This window comes from Tupaia chinensis, unplaced genomic scaffold (genome assembly GCF_000334495.1).
Source record: "Tupaia chinensis unplaced genomic scaffold, TupChi_1.0 Scaffold000594_1, whole genome shotgun sequence".
NCBI lineage: Eukaryota > Metazoa > Chordata > Mammalia > Scandentia > Tupaiidae > Tupaia > Tupaia belangeri.
In genome coordinates, this window is record NW_006160110.1 from 1,772,665 (window position 1) to 1,791,699 (window position 19,035).

Below are 19,035 nucleotides of genomic sequence, written 5' to 3' on the forward strand. Positions count from 1 at the left end.
GGCCATCCCCCCCCCCCGGGGAGGGGGGGGGCGGTGATTTTTAGCTTTCTGTCTTCTCTGTCTTCCTGGCGAGTGCGTGTGCCCTATAGCAGATACCTCTCAAAAAAAAAAGAAAAAGGTACAATCACAAGTTGCTTAAAGATACAATCTGAGAATTGTGTCATTAGGCAATTTTGTGTATTAATATCATCGGCTATATTTACACAAACCTGGATGGCATGTACAGCCTGATTAATAATCTTATGAGATTGCCGTAGAGTATCTGCAGTCTGGTATTGATATCATTATGCCACACATGATTGTATTAACATTTGGGGTGGATCTTTTTATTACTGTACCACTCTCCCTTCCTCTTTGCTTTATCTTTCATATTTCCACCATTTAGTATACTGCAGGAGAAGACATTAAACTTAAAGTTAGAAAACTTGTGTTAGTTTTACTACTTGTTGCCTATAACCTTGAATAAATCACTTAGCCTCAGTTTTTCTCTGGAAAAAACCTGTTCTACCTTTTTGTTCTTCCTAGTTCCTCCCCACCCTCCCCCCATCTGCTGTGAGGATCAAGTTTGAGAATTCACCATACAATTGAAAGTATAGAAATTAAAGTTACTCATGAGATAAGCTAAAGCTTAAAAATTTTTTCATACTCTGTACAAATGCTAGTTGAAACCAAAAATTGACATTTAGTAGTTTTTCTTAGTGTATGCCACTAACTAAATTACTTAAATTATATTTTTAAAAGTTTGCAATACAAGGATACTTCAGAAAGTTTGTAGAAAAACAAAATTTAAAATATGAGTTTATTTCCATGGCAAAAAAAAAAAAAAAGAAAGAAATCCATACATAGTTTCGTCAGATATGTGTTTTCTGTGAACTTTTTTTCGAAGATCCCACGGATACATCTTAAAATTTATTAAAATTGAGTCTTTGGAAATTTATTTCCTGGCAAAAGAACTAAGCTAGTCTAGAAGAGAATCAATCGCTTACAAATGAAGTAACCAAACAGAAGCTATTGTAAGGTTTCTGTTAACATCCTCTAAAGATTATGCACATAATTTAAAGCTTCCCAGTTAGGAAAGTTGTTCTGACTTTACTCTCTGATTTACACCCTCTTCTGGGTGTTTCAGCTTTATTGAAAGATCAGCGATAAACCTTTTCATTAAATATCTTTTATTCTCTTGTCTAAAGTAATTAAGTGAAAAAAGTGGGGAAGAATTTTAGGTTTAGCTTAGCCTCTGTTTTTAAAAGCACCTGGTACATGCAAGGTATTTTCCTCTACTCCTGAAAATCAACTAGGAAAATAAGGCAAATTGGAAGAACAGTGATTTAGGAGTCACTCGTTTATAACTTTGAGCAGATCTAGGCTTCAATTCTTTAATATATAAAGTCGAGATTATATAGCGCTTACATTTTTTATTGTATAAAGAAAGTCCCTAAAGTCATGTAAAAGTTAAACAGATTTAAGCTAGTCTAGAAGAGACTAGTTAGATTGACTTTATATCCCTTCCCAGTTTAACGAAATTTGTTATATGGTAACACGTTTCTCACAGTCTAAATGTGTCTTCTCTACAGGAGCTGGTGTCTTTAAATGCTTTTAACTAAAAAACCAGTACTTTTTAAATAAGCATTTAAGTATGTCAGGCACTGTGCTAAAACTACAAGTCACCTCATTTGATCTCTTTTTATTTCTGCCATACAGATAAGAAAACAGGTCTTCAGGAGATATAAACAACTTGTCCAATGTCTCAGTTAAAATGATTGGAAATTTCATCACTCCTAGCTCAGTAAGTGGTAGAACAAGCAAAGAAACAAATCAGCCAGAACATAGAAGATTTGCCCACCAACCAAAAACACACAGAAAAAAAGGATCAATATCTGTACCTGAACATGTGATGCTTGAAGCTGGTAGTCAGAGCAAAACTGAATCTTCGTCCTTTCTGCATCTTGAGTATCAGTTAAAGTACCTGAACAAAGTAGACACTTGCTACTTCCTTAATTGAACTGAACTCTTGGATTAGACACTTGCCATGTTATTTATCATTTTACTTTCTTTATCGTGGTAATTGGGATTCTCTTTACTCTTGTCTTCATTACCAGCCTTTTATTGAAGGAGCCAGTCATCCTCCAGTTGTTTGGAGCTTTTGTTTTGAAGGACAGTAAATGCCACCTTTTAAGGCATTAAATGCCTATATGAATACTGACAATAGACAAAAATAAAATCACATCAATAAAGCTGTTTGAAGTGGTGGTGTAGGAATCCCTGAAGTGAGACTGTATTCAGAGAATTTTCACTTTAGAAGAGTACAAAACACAAGAAGGACACTTGAACCTAGAAAGGACAGTTATTATTTCTGTACTGCACATTTAGGAATAAATACATTTGCATTCTTAAACTAAATTATTTTTTATTTAAAATGTTGGACTAAATTGTGTGCATAAAAAACACTTTTATTGAAATTTAACAGATATTCATCCGTCTTTGAAATATAATACTGTAATTGAGTTCTTGTAAAGTGAAAGAAGCTTTTGAATAGTCTAGACTATTCAAAGAGAAAAAGGACTTATTTTATATAAAAATCATTAAATACTATCATCTCTCAAATTCTAATATATCATGAAACCTGAAATTATGTGCTTTTAGAGGAAAATATGTAGAATAATGAAAGAATTGTGGAATTGGGATAACTTGAGTTCGAGATCTGACTTTACAGCTGGGAGATCTTGAGCAATTCAATCAAGCTATTTCCTGATCTTTCTAAAGTACTCTATTATGATAATGAAATGAGAATATATCTAATAGCAAGTTTAGAAAACGCAGAAGTTCTCTACAGAGGTTTATTATTTCAAAGATAAGTCTAGTTCTCTAGATATTAACTGAGTTTTTTCATGGAATACTTGCTGAGAGAGTTGGAAAGTCAGGAATAGTTCTAAGAAATTATGAAAGCAACTCCTTACTGAGCACTTAACTAAATAATGCATTGTAGTAAATATTTTTAATTCAGTGTTCTGCTTAATCCTTGCAACAACTGAATGAGGAAAGTGTCTTTAATCCCTCACACATAAAGGAGGTGGAAATTTAATGGCTTCTTCAGATTAAGTAGTAATGGTGTATCCAGTCTTGTGTTCCCAGCAATTACTCCACCAGACTTTCCTTGAGAAAAGAATAGATACATGCACATGAAATATGGTAGTAAGCATTGTCCCAAATGCCTTTTTAAACTTCGGAAAGAGGAACTACAGTAACTATTTCCTAGATGCGGGGTTGATTTAAAAAAAAAAAAAAAAGCATTAGGAAAGACCAAGCGATTGAACTATTATTTAATGTCTAAATAGTGGTAGATTAGAACCCAGTCCTGCTGATTAGTTTTTCCTTCCTTACATTGTTTCCTTTGAACTACACCCTAAAGGATTTGTATATGGTAGCTATAATAATGAGTTGCAACTATATTTGTATCATTCTTAGTGTCATAGAGCCTTTCACACATACAATTTCATCTTCTCCAATTGACCAGTGGCCAGTTTTGTTACTCAGGTGACTCAGGAAGTAGGGAGAGGGTATATATGGAGGATTTCCTAGGTGTCTTTAAGAAAATAGCTGAGATAGAAGAGGAGCAAGTCATGTTTAGGAGGTGATAAAGTCTGGTAGAAGGTAGGTTGTAGTCACCTAATGTGAGGAGAGGGAGAGGAATTTAATCAGGTCAAGGAGTACTATTTTTCTTACAGATAAAAAGTTACTCAAGGAGTTTAACTCCATCTCCCCACTTTTTATAAGATTGTATGTAATATAAGATTGTATGTAGTATCCCTTCTCTTCAAAATAAAACCTCTTGGAATTTTTGAAGAAAGGTAGACCTGAAGGACTACCAGAAATAACAGTACATGTATAATGTTGTTTTGATGTTTGTTTGTAAGGATTTGAACTTTCCCAAACCACTAAATACATGTAGCTAATTTATTAAGCAAAAAATGTAATGAATTTAATTTCTGGGAACTCTTCTGTCAAAAAATAGCAACACAGAAACTTGAAATAAATACAGGATATTAGAACATAACAGTGGTCATGTAAAAGCCCCTGCCTTGCGTCCTGTCTTTCATTCTGTCAGCGTTTTTCTGCCGACTCTTGTCATAGCCTTTCGAGTAAGTCTCCCTGCCTCCAGTCTCTTTTTGCATTCCCACCACTCTTGGCATGCGTATCTGATCATGTTAGTCCTTGACCCCAAATTTTCTGTGCTAACAAGATAAAATTTAAACTCCTTTACCCAATATAAAGACTTCTGCTTCTCCATCCAGCCTTTTTCCCTGCCTCTCTATCATAAAGTCCCCAATACTGAACCAGGTCTAGTGTCACAACTGTGCCATCCTGTGTTCTTGATTCCTTGCTTTGCCAAACCCCCTTTCTTTTTTTAAAGAATTACTATCTGTTATTTTTTATTATTTGCTATAGGACACATGCTCTCACCAGAGAGAGACAGAAAGAGAGAGATGAAAAATGAGAAAGCAAGCCACCAGGTCTGGGACTTGAACTGCTGCTGGCCACACGGGAGTCCAGCACTCCAACCACCACACCACCTGCTGGTCCCCAAACCTCTTTCTTCAGCATCCTTTCAGATGCCTTTGATGTATTCTTTCACTTACTATAAACAGTAAAGTTACCTCCTTTTATATGTTCTCACTATTCTGTATGCCTTATCTTAATATCAGTGTTGTTTTCCCCAGACTGAGTGCCTTACAATCAGAAAACTGAGTGCCTTACAATCAGAAGTGGTGATAATTCCTTTATGCTACCTAAAAGTAGCACCTGCACCTTTATAAGGAATTTAAACATTTAAATGGATAAGTTCTGGCTTTAGGCTGCACTTAACAATTGGTAAAATGCTCTTAGGAAAAAAGGAGTAAATAAACTAGTAACACCTAGGCAAAGCTCTTAGGACACATGGTCCTTTTACTTGTAATGTCTCTTACCAAACTACCCACCTTTTAGTATAAGCATAGTTAGCTAGTAGAATGCATGTCAACACCCGACTTACTATTTCTTTTTTCATATTTATCTTTTTGCTCTATCCCTTGACCCTGTTCCAATTCCTATGATTCCCTGAACTTTTCCTGACTCTATATCTATTCGGTGCTCTGTCTGTTGTATTACTATTCCTGGATTGGCATTTAAATTTTTCATGAGCCAAATACAATCCTTCATTCAAAAACTAGATACTTAAAAGAAGGAAAAGAAAAGGTAGCAGTAGGCAGAATAATCCTGTGCACCCAAAGATGTCTACACCCTAATCCCCGAAACTGTGGCTTTGTTACCTCACATACCAAAAGAGACTTTGAAGATGTTTGTGCAGATGTGATCAAGGATATAGACCTTGCCGTAAAGAGGTTGTGTGAGATCTGGGCAGGCCATGAGTGATCACATGAGTTCCCAAAAGATACCTTTCAAGCTCTGGAAAGGAAAGATGTGAAGTATAAAGAGGACTCCACCTCTGTTGGTGGTTCTGAAGATGAAGGCAGTCACAGGCTAAGGAATGGAATGTGGATGGCCTCTAGAAGCTGGGAATGGCTCTCATCTGACAGCCAGCAAGGAACTCAGTCTTTCTACCACAAGCAACTGAACTCTGCCAACAACGTGAGTATGTAAGAATGTTGAGTCCCTGGAACATCCAGAAAGGAATACAACCCTGTCAACACTTTGATTTTTAGCCCTATTGAGACACATGTCAGACTCTGGTCTGTGGAACTAAAGGACAACAAAAGATTTCTGAACTTTACTTGATGGCAATTTACCTACTACAGTACCTTAGTATGAGTATCTCTTATCTAAAATAGTTGGGAGAAGTTTTTCAGATTTCAGATATCTTGAGGATAGGACTGAAATTTAACCATGAAATTGATGTTTCCTATTTGTTTTATACACATGGCCTAAAGGTAATTTTATTTCATTTTTTATTGCAGCATTTTAACTGTGACCCATCATGTGGGGTCAGGTATAGAATTTTCCACTTGTCATGTCAACACTCAAAAGGTTTCAGATTTTGGAACACATCGGATTAGGGATACTCAGCCTATATGATATTATATGTTGAAAGCTACCAAGCTCACTAGCTGTGCAGAATTCATTTCCTTGGGGTTCCTTGAGGTCTCCATTTTTCTTCTCATCTTTCTCCACAGTTTCTTGGCTATTGGAACACCATAGACCATTCATTATATAGATTGTTTGCTTTCTTCCAGGCTAGCCAGAACACATCTAACTTCCACTTCTGAGATCAGCTAGAAAAAATTCTATTTTTAAAGGACTCCAATTAGGTCAGACTCACTTAGATAATCTGGATAATCTGCCTGTTTTAAGGTGAACAGATTTGGACCATAATTACATATGCAAAATAACTATTGATAGGTTGGTGTTTGAGTAACTAGAAGAGTTTGTATACCAGGGCAAGAAATTGAGAAGGCCATCTTGGAATTCTACCTATCATATTATTTGCAAGTACCTTATTTAAGAACTTAATAGTGAATGATAAACAACAACTCAATGGACTTTTGTTTTTCAGCTTAATTATTGGCCTCTTTACTGGTGACCTAAGTGTTAACTCAATTCTTTATCACACAATGCTTTTCTATTAGGAAGTGGAAAGAATGGTATAGATCGGCTCTCTGGTCTTTTTGCCACCACCTAAATGAACTGATTTAAAAATAAAAACAAGTCTGCAAAAATGTGCTTAAGTTAAGTCCAAGATATTCATGGTAGCTAGGGGGAAAATTTCTGTTTAATTCTATGTTAAAAATATGTCTAGACAGGGCCAGCAGGTGGCATGGTGGCTATGGTCCCACATGGCCAACCGTGATTCTAGTCCTAGACCCGGCTTGAAACTCACACTGGGCCCAAAATCCTGAGGGGATAATGGAGAAGGGATTGTGGTGTTATCCTCCAAAGGAGGGGGAGTGATTTCTCTCTGTCTCTCTGGCGAGCACATGCGCCCTATAGCAAAAATGTCTCTTTCCAAAAAAAAAAAAAAAAAGTCTAGGCTCTCTGGCCTTCCAAAAGCTACTTTAGATGGGCCAGCTCCATAGCGTAGAGGAGACAGTCCCACATGGTTCTGATCCCAACCCCAGTGGCTTAAAAGACACCTAGTGCATGTACATGAACATCCAAAATCCCAACAGGATGGAGAAATAGAAAAGAAGGGTTTGTAGCATAACCATGCCCATTGGAGGTTGGTTTTTTTTTTCCTTCTGTCTCACATCCTCTGGCAAATATTTTAAGGATGTTAAAAAAGAGCTTAGATAATAAAATTTCTTTACAAAAAAAAGCTACTTTTGATGACCATAGAGCACAGAGATAGTATTGCTGTTTTCAGCCATATGGAAATTTCATCTGTAAAGTCAGATCTGAACCCATGTCTTCTTAGTAACTTACACTCCTATTTCACCATACTGATCATAAATGGCCTCTGAGATGACCTAATCTAGTGGCTTTGAACTTTTCTAGTGCTAACCCACAGCAAAAAGAACATTTATTTTGCAGATTATTATACATATTGTATGCATATTATGAAAAAACTGCATTTTTTTCCAAAAAACTTTACCCCATACTTTTTTTAAAAGCTTATTTGTTCATAAGAGAGGCAGAGAGAACAGGTACCACCACCAAGATCTTTATAAATTTTTTAATGATTTTTTTTTAAATATCTTGAATTTTCAATAGGCACTCTCTCTGAAACTTCAAAAGGCTTTTTTATTTCCCCCACCTACAAAATTATAAAACAAGTTCATTGTTTTCTCAAGTTTGTGTTACCTTTTTTAAACTTTATATATTTGAGTAGTCTCCAATTTTAGAATTGTTTCTAGAAATCACATATTTATTTAGAATTCAATATATTCCTATAGCAACAATGTTACAATTAGTAAGGTTTCTGTAGTCCTAATCTGAGTTTAGGGTACTTTGTTAAAATTGTGATAGAAGACAGGACCAGCAGTTAGCATAATGGCTATGTCGCTGGACTCTCATGTAGTCAACCACAGTTTGATCCCCAGACCTGGTGGCTTCAACTCACACTGGGCACGTGTGCATGCGTGCCCAAGATCCTGAGAGGAGAAGGGATTGTGGCGTGGCCATTTCCCCTGGGGGGTGATTTCTCACTCTCTGTCTCTCTGTTTCTGTCTTCCTGGTGAGCACACCCTATACCAAAAAGCTCTCCCAAAAAAACAACTGTGATAGAAGATTTAAGGAGAGAGAAATACTTCTTGGTTTTTTTGGAAGTACTTTAAAAAGGGATTGGTGACAATGTTATGAATAAAGGTGCTGTGAACAATCATAAAAAGGACGGGAAAGCGTTGGCTTTTCTATTTTCCCGTTACCCTTTCTCCTGATCTGTAAAACCTAAGCACACAATCCTTGTAGTTAAGAGTAACCCAAGCCTAAAACATTCATCTTTTCTCTTTCCAACGACCATATATATTAAAGACCTATTATTTAGTACCAGCCTTAGGCCAGAAAGTGTTCTGTGTTCTTTGAAGCATATTTTCTTAACTAATACAGTACCTACTAGATAATAAACAGAAAATACTCTGCTATGGTGCTACTGGCAGTTGTTTATTTTCTCAAAGTATTTATCCAGAGGCTTAATTCAGTTTCCTAATGGTCAATATTAATAAACGTTCAAAGGGGCCAACTCTTGTCCTCCTATTGTCCTTAAAAATTGCCCAGTGTTGGGACCAACAGCGTAATGGCTATGTCACTGGACTCCCACGTAGTCAACCGCGGTTCACGTCCCGAACTCGGTGGCTTAAAACTCACACTGGGCGCGTGTGCATGTGTACCCAAGATCCCAAGAGGAGAATGGAGGAGAAGGTATTGCGGCATGGCCATCGCCCCTGGGAGGTGATTTCTCGCTTTCTGTCTCTCTGTCTCTGTCTGGCAAGCACACGTGCCCTATAGTAAAAACCTCTTCAAAAAAAAATAAATAAATAATTGCCCAGTGTTTTCCTGCAAGGTGATCAGACTTTTAGGCAGGTTTTTGTCAAATTGTAATCCAGAGTGTAAGTTTACTTATCTAAATAATAGCTCCGGGTGTACAGAATTTCTTAGGTATCTCATCATATAGAAGACTTAATATTGAGCAAAGTGAGCCAGACTTTGAAAGATACACACTCAATATCCCCACTCAGTTTGTACCTAGTGTCTACACTCTGTGGCAGGGACTGAGAGATATGAAGATGTGTGATGGGGGAGAGAATGAGTGTGGATGCTAGAGACTGTAAAGGGGGGGAGTAGATGGTAGAGAATGGGTAGTGGAGGATGGATGTGAGATGCAAGGGAAAGAAACATTTAACAGAAAAAAAAAAAGCAAAATTTTCTGTCAAATAAATATTGGGTCATTAGAAAAATCCTGATGTATTTTTCTATGCAAAAATGTGTCATGACTTTTCTGCCAACCCAGTATATCTTTTTTTTTTTTTTTTTGAGAGGGTTTTACTATAGTGCACATGTGCTTGCCAGAAAGACAGACAGAGACAGAAAGTGAGAAATCACCCCCCGGTGGGGGGAATGGCCACGCCACAATCCCTTCTCCATTCTCCTCTCAGGATCCTGGGCACACATGCACAGGAGCCCAGTGTGAGTTTAAGCCACCAGGTCCAGGACTCGAACCACGGTTGACTACATGGGAATCCAGTGACATAGCCATTACGCCAACTGCTGGTCCCCTCAACATATCTATATTGTATACATCATGATGCGGACTTTATGTAAAATGTGAAATTAATCTGAGAAAAAATTTTTCTTAGTCATCTCTCCATTGGTCATATACTAGCTAATGAAAAGTGATCACAGTTGCCAACCTCAATCATTACCCCCTATGCAGAATGAGGGAATCTATCTCCTGGACATTTAGCTTGTGTAAATGATAAACAGATATAGAAGCTTGGTTTTCCAGTTCATTTTCTATTGTGGAGCAAAAGCATATATGACATTCTCCTATGACTTAATCTTTCCATTGTAAATTTACAAAGTTACAACATCTCTTTCTAACTTTGATGTTTTGTGATTTTCATTTCCATAACTGGGAGCTCAGTATTAAGTTCCCCTTTTCTTAAACTAGCTCTGTAGTTGGCAGGGAGATTTTTGGAGGTGTAGTAAAGTGAAGCAAAGCTCAACTTACTGGGGCAAGCTGAGACATCATCTTAAGTTATTCTCAGTGGTACTTCCACTCTCAGTGATACTTCCACTCATTTTGCTTCTCAACTTTCAGAGGACCTAACTCGAGATTTTTCATGATAACATACCTAGGATAAAGCAGTAAAAAAGCAGCCTTTTATTTAAAAGTTTTTGTAAGGATTTTCATTCATGATTAATATCTAAAAGTTCAATAACAGATTGAATAGTTTTAAATATGCTATAACTAAGGTTAGCATAATCAACCCCCATCAATAGAATTTGCTTAGCAACACAGGGCAGAATATTAAAGTCTTAGAACTAGGAAAAAAAAATCTTAAATTTTAAGCAATATACTTCAGGAGGTACAGAGATATAATATAGAAAATCAGTGATCATTTTTTTTCCATAAATGTTGCATGGCCACTCCATGGTATATCCTTGCTATAGTTAACTGCCCAGTGTTTTAGGAATGCTGAGTAAGAACAAACAAACCAGGCCTGTTGGAGAAGATGCCTCATGGAGGATGCAGCATCTAAACTGGAGCCTGAAGGAATAACAGGAATAACAGGAGTTGGAATACAGAGCTGATGATAAGAGGCAAGGACAAAAAAGCATTCTAGTCGTACAAGCAGTGAAGCAGGGATAGATGGACTTACCATAGAAACTCAGTATGGCTGAAACATATTGTAGATTTAAGAAAGTGGGGAAAGAGAGAAGTGATGAAGTGAGAGAGGCAGTCAGGTAGCAGCTTTACATATTTGTTTGGAATTTCCTCTAATGTTAAAATGTGGCCAATAAAATATGCAAAAATGTGATCATGTGCTTTAAGTAAGTGTCTTACTAAAGTGAGTTTAGAGAATGGAGTAAGTAAGATAAGGCAAGGAGATATGTGAGGGATGTTATGTGGGGATGGGAGACTACTACAAATATACAGACTAGAAATGGTGTTTATAGTCTTAATTTAAGCACATTATTGATTTATTGGAAGCAAAAAAGTAAGAGAAAGTTTAAGAAAGGACTTCCCAAATTGTGACCTAGATCTTTAATAGCACCTACATTTTTTATTTTGAGGAACTAGGAATAGCATGATATATTCATGAGAACAGATCTGTTCTTACAAGCTTCATGTTAAGATTTTTGAAGTATAAACCCCTGTTTTATACCTTAATTGTCTTTGACATTTTAAATTGCAGTTTGAAGCCCTCTAATCTTAAACCATTGGTACCAGTAATTAATGATAACTTTAAAAAGTTGGTTAATGTTGGGACCAGCAGTTAGCGTAATGGCTATGTCTCTGGACTCCCATGTAGTCCACCGTGGTTCGAGTCCTGGACCTGGTGGCTTAAACTCACTCCAGGCATGTGTGCATGCGTGCCCAAGATCCTGAGAGGAGAATGGAAGAGAAGGGACTATGGCGTGGCCATCCCCCCTGGGGAGTGATTTCTTGTTTTCTGTCTCTCTGTCTCTGGCTTTCTGGCGAGCGCACTCACCCGATAGCAAAAACCTCTCAAAAAAAAAGTTAAAGTTGAGAATTATGAAAAATTATTATGTATATGTATCTTTAGCTATTTTAACTTAAATATATTTGGGATTTGAGGCCAAGGCATTTATATGAGTTTAGGTCTTCCAGTGAAAGTAATCTTTCTTAAATAGAACCATGTCAAACACCCACATTCCATACAGTCTCCAGTATGTTCCTTTTCTTTTCTCTTTTTTCTTCTCTTTTCTCCTTTTCTTTTATTCATGATAGAGTTTGTGTGTACATATGAGGAGAGGATGAGAGACTCCCTCTCTGCAGGGCTCAGTCACTCTGCCATCCCCTTTCTTCGTCCAGTGCTCCAGCCTGCCAGGATCCTGGACATGTATGCATGTATTTACCAGGCATGTTTTTGGGCCTGAGCCATGGTCTGCATGTGGTTTCCAGCTGCATTCAGGTGCACTATCAGCTGTGCCTGAAGTCTATTTCCAGTATTCGTTTCTTTCTATTTTTAACAACAGCTTTTCTTTTTCTTTTGAGGTACTCAACTTTATTGAAAGGTCATCCTGATAGAAACACATGTCTTTTTACATTGATATTTTACTTGCTTTATATAATACTTAGATCATTTAGTTATTAGTTTGGTACTACTTATATAAGATTGAAATAAATATAATTTACTCTTGGGACCAGCAGTTAGCATAATGGCTACGTTGCTGGACTCCCACGTACTCGACCGCAGTTCGCGTCCCGGACCCAATGGCTTAAAACACGCCAGGCACGTGTGCGTGCATGCCCAAGATCCCGAGAGGAGAACAGAGGAGAAGGGATTGCAGTGTGGCCATCCCCCCTGGGGAGTGATTTCTCACTTTCTGTCTGTCCGGTGAGCGCATGTGCCCTGTAGCAAAAACCTCTCCAAAAAAAAAAAAGTTATATATATAATTGACTCTTAGTAACTCTAGAATTCTGCTATTGGGAACAAAAGTGAGATATATGTCTTACTAGCCACGGGCATTCAATCTGTTGTCACCAGTTAAATTTTACAGAGGAAACATAATGTTAAAAATCAAAATAGTAAAATAATTAAGTAGAAGTCTATTAAAGAGCTCTCCTGTATGAAAATCAAGGTTCTTGGGCTGGCAAAAAGATCATAGATGCCGACATCACACTGGGTTTAATTCTGGCTCTACCATTTAGCTGTGTAAACTTTGAAAAGTTATACAATTTTTCAGAGTTTCAATTTCCTTAGCAATAAAAGGAGTGTAATAGTCTGGCTCTTAGAATTAATAAGGAAGGGGCCGGGAAGTGGTGTGGTAGTTAAGGTGACTGGACCTCCACATGGCTGACCATGGTTCAAGTCCTGGACTTGGCAGCTTGCATTCTCAATTTCCTTCTCTTACGCTATTGCTCTCGGGTCAACTTCAATAAAATAAAATAAAAATAATTTCTAAATTTAAAAATAACAGTAAATAAAGTTTAAAAAGATTTCTGAAGAATTAATAAGGAGATTAGATGAGACCATAGATATTAAATGTCTGACATGTACATTAATGTTTTTCTTTGCAACCAACAACTTGCAAGTAATGAATCATTAGTGTTCTAAAAGTCAAACCCACTTATAATATACCTTATCTATATAGACTGTTTTTATGTGTCATTTGCAGTGACTAATAACAAGAGGAAGAAAACAATAAGTCTGACTGCTGAGTTTCAGACTTCCCAAGTAAAAGACCACCAGACATGTATACCTCTGGATCTTGGAGCATTAGTAGAATTAGGAAAGTTTTAATCACCTAAGTGATAAATTTTGTGTTGAAGAGCAAACTAAAATTTAAAAAGACGAACAGCCCTTAACCAGACATTTACCTTTAAAGGAGTTTTCTGTGTTTTTTCTGTAAATATCATAGAAGTTGAAGTTGATTCTTATAAAATATTTTCTTTCTACAGGTTGTAAAATTAAAGCACTGAGAGCCAAGACAAACACATACATCAAGACACCTGTTCGTGGCGAGGAGCCCATTTTTGTCGTCACTGGGCGAAAAGAAGATGTTGCCATGGCCAAAAGAGAAATCCTCTCAGCTGCAGAGCACTTCTCCATGATTCGTGCATCTCGAAACAAAAATGGTCCTGCCCTGGGAGGGTTGTCGTGTAGTCCTAATCTGCCCGGTCAAACCACCGTTCAAGTCAGGGTCCCCTACCGTGTGGTGGGATTAGTGGTTGGACCCAAAGGAGCAACTATTAAAAGAATTCAGCAGCAGACCCATACATACATAGTAACTCCGAGCAGAGATAAGGAACCTGTCTTTGAAGTGACGGGGATGCCCGAAAATGTTGACCGAGCACGGGAAGAAATAGAAATGCATATTGCCATGCGTACAGGAAACTATATAGAGCTCAATGAAGAAAATGATTTTCATTACAATGGTACCGATGTAAGCTTCGAAGGTGGCACACTTGGCTCTGCATGGCTCTCCAATCCAGTTCCTCCTAGCCGCGCAAGAATGATATCCAATTATCGAAATGATAGTTCCAGTTCTCTAGGAAGTGGTTCCACAGATTCCTACTTTGGAAGCAATAGGCTGGCTGACTTCAGTCCAACTAGTCCATTCAGCACAGGAGGGAACTTTTGGTTTGGAGATACACTACCATCTGTAGGCTCAGAAGATCTTGCAGTTGATTCGCCTGCCTTTGACTCTTTACCAACATCTGCTCAAACTATCTGGACTCCTTTCGAACCAGTTACCCCACTCTCTGGCTTTGGGAGTGATCCTTCTGGTAACATGAAGACTCAGCGTAGAGGAAGTCAGCCATCTACTCCTCGTATCCCGAGAGGAGAACAGAGGAGAAGGGATTGCAGTGTGGCCATCCCCCCTGGGGAGTGATTTCTCACTTTCTGTCTGTCCGGTGAGCGCATGTGCCCTGTAGCAAAAACCTCTCCAAAAAAAAAAAAGTTATATATATAATTGACTCTTAGTAACTCTAGAATTCTGCTATTGGGAACAAAAGTGAGATATATGTCTTACTAGCCACGGGCATTCAATCTGTTGTCACCAGTTAAATTTTACAGAGGAAACATAATGTTAAAAATCAAAATAGTAAAATAATTAAGTAGAAGTCTATTAAAGAGCTCTCCTGTATGAAAATCAAGGTTCTTGGGCTGGCAAAAAGATCATAGATGCCGACATCACACTGGGTTTAATTCTGGCTCTACCATTTAGCTGTGTAAACTTTGAAAAGTTATACAATTTTTCAGAGTTTCAATTTCCTTAGCAATAAAAGGAGTGTAATAGTCTGGCTCTTAGAATTAATAAGGAAGGGGCCGGGAAGTGGTGTGGTAGTTAAGGTGACTGGACCTCCACATGGCTGACCATGGTTCAAGTCCTGGACTTGGCAGCTTGCATTCTCAATTTCCTTCTCTTACGCTATTGCTCTCGGGTCAACTTCAATAAAATAAAATAAAAATAATTTCTAAATTTAAAAATAACAGTAAATAAAGTTTAAAAAGATTTCTGAAGAATTAATAAGGAGATTAGATGAGACCATAGATATTAAATGTCTGACATGTACATTAATGTTTTTCTTTGCAACCAACAACTTGCAAGTAATGAATCATTAGTGTTCTAAAAGTCAAACCCACTTATAATATACCTTATCTATATAGACTGTTTTTATGTGTCATTTGCAGTGACTAATAACAAGAGGAAGAAAACAATAAGTCTGACTGCTGAGTTTCAGACTTCCCAAGTAAAAGACCACCAGACATGTATACCTCTGGATCTTGGAGCATTAGTAGAATTAGGAAAGTTTTAATCACCTAAGTGATAAATTTTGTGTTGAAGAGCAAACTAAAATTTAAAAAGACGAACAGCCCTTAACCAGACATTTACCTTTAAAGGAGTTTTCTGTGTTTTTTCTGTAAATATCATAGAAGTTGAAGTTGATTCTTATAAAATATTTTCTTTCTACAGGTTGTAAAATTAAAGCACTGAGAGCCAAGACAAACACATACATCAAGACACCTGTTCGTGGCGAGGAGCCCATTTTTGTCGTCACTGGGCGAAAAGAAGATGTTGCCATGGCCAAAAGAGAAATCCTCTCAGCTGCAGAGCACTTCTCCATGATTCGTGCATCTCGAAACAAAAATGGTCCTGCCCTGGGAGGGTTGTCGTGTAGTCCTAATCTGCCCGGTCAAACCACCGTTCAAGTCAGGGTCCCCTACCGTGTGGTGGGATTAGTGGTTGGACCCAAAGGAGCAACTATTAAAAGAATTCAGCAGCAGACCCATACATACATAGTAACTCCGAGCAGAGATAAGGAACCTGTCTTTGAAGTGACGGGGATGCCCGAAAATGTTGACCGAGCACGGGAAGAAATAGAAATGCATATTGCCATGCGTACAGGAAACTATATAGAGCTCAATGAAGAAAATGATTTTCATTACAATGGTACCGATGTAAGCTTCGAAGGTGGCACACTTGGCTCTGCATGGCTCTCCAATCCAGTTCCTCCTAGCCGCGCAAGAATGATATCCAATTATCGAAATGATAGTTCCAGTTCTCTAGGAAGTGGTTCCACAGATTCCTACTTTGGAAGCAATAGGCTGGCTGACTTCAGTCCAACTAGTCCATTCAGCACAGGAGGGAACTTTTGGTTTGGAGATACACTACCATCTGTAGGCTCAGAAGATCTTGCAGTTGATTCGCCTGCCTTTGACTCTTTACCAACATCTGCTCAAACTATCTGGACTCCTTTCGAACCAGTTACCCCACTCTCTGGCTTTGGGAGTGATCCTTCTGGTAACATGAAGACTCAGCGTAGAGGAAGTCAGCCATCTACTCCTCGTCTGTCTCCTACATTTCCTGAGAGCATGGAACACCCACTTGCTCGGAGAGTTAGGAGCGACCCACCTAGTACAGGCAACCACGTTGGCCTTCCAATATACATCCCTGCTTTTTCTAATGGTACCAATAGTTACTCCTCTTCCAATGGTGGTTCCACCTCTAGCTCACCTCCAGAATCAAGACGAAAGCACGATTGTGTGATTTGCTTTGAGAATGAAGTTATTGCTGCCCTAGTTCCATGTGGCCACAACCTCTTCTGCATGGAATGTGCCAACAAGATCTGTGAAAAGAGAACGCCATCATGTCCAGTTTGCCAGACAGCTGTTACTCAGGCAATCCAAATTCACTCTTAACTATATATATATACATAAATACTATATCTCTATATGGACTCGTAAAGGCATGGGTATAATGGTACCCCCCAGTAAACTTCCTAATGAATTCTTATGACTGTTATCAGGCTTTATTGGGATTAGGCTAAAGTTGTTAGTAAACTTATAAAAGGCTGCTATGGTAACACTAAACCTAAGTGGTCTCTTGTCTATTAGTTTGGTTTGAATTATTAATACTATCCTGTAGACCCAGAGACATAGTTTGTGTAAGAATTGCTAAAGATGAAGTTCCACTTGACTGAGTGAAGATAATCGTAGGCTGTGTCAGCCTATGAGAAAAGTGTATACGTCTAAGATTTCAAAACAAGGGGTCCCAAAGCCTAACCACATTAAGAGTTTATGGAGGGTACTTGGCATTACAGATGATCCAGACACTTCCAGTGCTGCCTTCTTTACACTGCCAGTTTTGACAAAACAGGTTTGTTTGTTTTTTATTTTACAACAACTTATGCCTAATTCTGCAGGATTGCAAGTAACTTTTTAATGCATTGTGATTACTTATTGGTAATAATAGGGCTGATGGCAGTTTATTAGATCACTGGTTATAATTTGGGACAAAAACTGCTACATTGACCTTCATCTCGCCCAGAGTGCTCAAGGCTGGTATGATCAGTGGATCAGGAATGCAGTTGTCTCAATTGTGAATTCCTACCCATTGCCTCCCTTGGTGAATGTGGAAATGGCCACCTGGGTTTTCCCATTTCAGGAAAGGCTTTGGGATGCAATTTATATTGGCTAATAATTGAGGATGCGAACATTCCATTCATTAGTCTGATCAAGCTATTGATTAATTTTTAGACTATAGATCAAAATGTGAAACATTTTATGTTCAATCCATATTTGTCTTGCACATTATAAATATATTTTTATTTTTTAGTAATTTAGGGGAGGGGGAGGGAGAAAGGGATAATAATGCCCTTGGCATATTCACAAAAGCAGCTGTGACAACCTCTAATCAGTTTACTTCATTTCAAAACTTTTTCCAATCATCAGGAAAGATTTCTTTAAAATACACTTGTACATTTCACCTGTGGATGTTGATTACTTCATCCTCAGTATGTTCCCAAATCTGTGCTGGCATTGAAAAGACAAAACATTGTACTGGTGGGTTTTTCTACTAATTATTTTTTGAAGCATTATTTTCCCAACACAAAAGAGCTTTTTTTCTCAGTATAACAAAAATTGAAATCCTATGTGTATTCAATAGTAAATAGACAAATTTTATTTTTTATTTCCACTTGAAGAGTTACATTTCGTATAAAAGTTTACAAATAACGGTTTTTATTTTGATTTTTTCAGTATAAAAAAAGTTGCCTTGATGGCATATTATGATGTAATGCTAATTGCTTGTAGGATAGTTAAATGTCAGTATTGAAACCTAATCTCTAGCTGCCGTCTTGTAGATATGAACGAATGTTCACCAAGCATGTATTTTGTATTTTGTTGCATTGTACACTGCAACTAATAAGCCAAGGAATCGACATATATTAGGTGCGTGTACTGTTTCTAAAAACCACAAACTAAGAATGATAAATTATCAATATAGTTTAGTATTTGCTAATTTTACTACACTCTTTTGTTATGTATATGTAGGGAAGTCATAGGGATTATAAATTCAATTTGAGTAAAGTTTAAAACCATATATTTTATGATAAAGGGCCTTTAACTTAAGATGGCCAAAGCACTGATATTATATATTTGCTGTAAAGAGAATTATAAGAGTTTTATTTTTCTGATATTAAAAGTTACTTAATAAAGACTTGTTTCCATTAACTTGAATGTATTCTCCTTGGTGTTTTTCATATACCCATCAGCAGTTCAGACTGGAAGAAAGCTACTTAACAAAATAGAAATTCATCTTTTACAGAATTTCTCCACTCCTCAACTTGTGCTCTGTTTTGTAGTATTTTTTTTCTTTTACTGTGCTCTTGATATTGAACGTATTATTTATGCTTTTGTCTAAATTTAGCTTTTTTTTTTAACTGAGAGTTACATGACAGTAAATTGGAGATTTGTCTGGGTTTAGAGTATTTAGTGATATATTTGTGTAGTTGATCACAAATAATCACTACTGAACTAACTAAATAAAATAGTAAATGACTTCTTTATACATTAATGTAAGCTGAAATTGTGAATTCATCTTAGATTCCATTAGGTTATTGGAAAAGTCATGACA

General features: G+C 37.4%; 1 protein-coding gene across 1 annotated transcript in view; it reads left to right on the plus strand.

Annotated features, from left to right (window-relative positions):
• The window catches only part of MEX3C (mex-3 RNA binding family member C), a 62,238-nt gene extending 43,606 nt beyond the window's left edge, over positions 1-18,632 (plus strand). The window contains exons 6-7 of the mRNA XM_014591534.2: positions 13,574-14,437; positions 16,459-18,632. Of these exons, the coding sequence (XP_014447020.2) occupies positions 13,574-14,437; positions 16,459-16,820 (1,226 nt within the window). The 3' untranslated portion in view covers positions 16,821-18,632. The remainder of the gene's footprint in view (positions 1-13,573; positions 14,438-16,458) is intronic.
• The last annotated feature ends 403 nt before the right edge of the window (positions 18,633-19,035 follow it).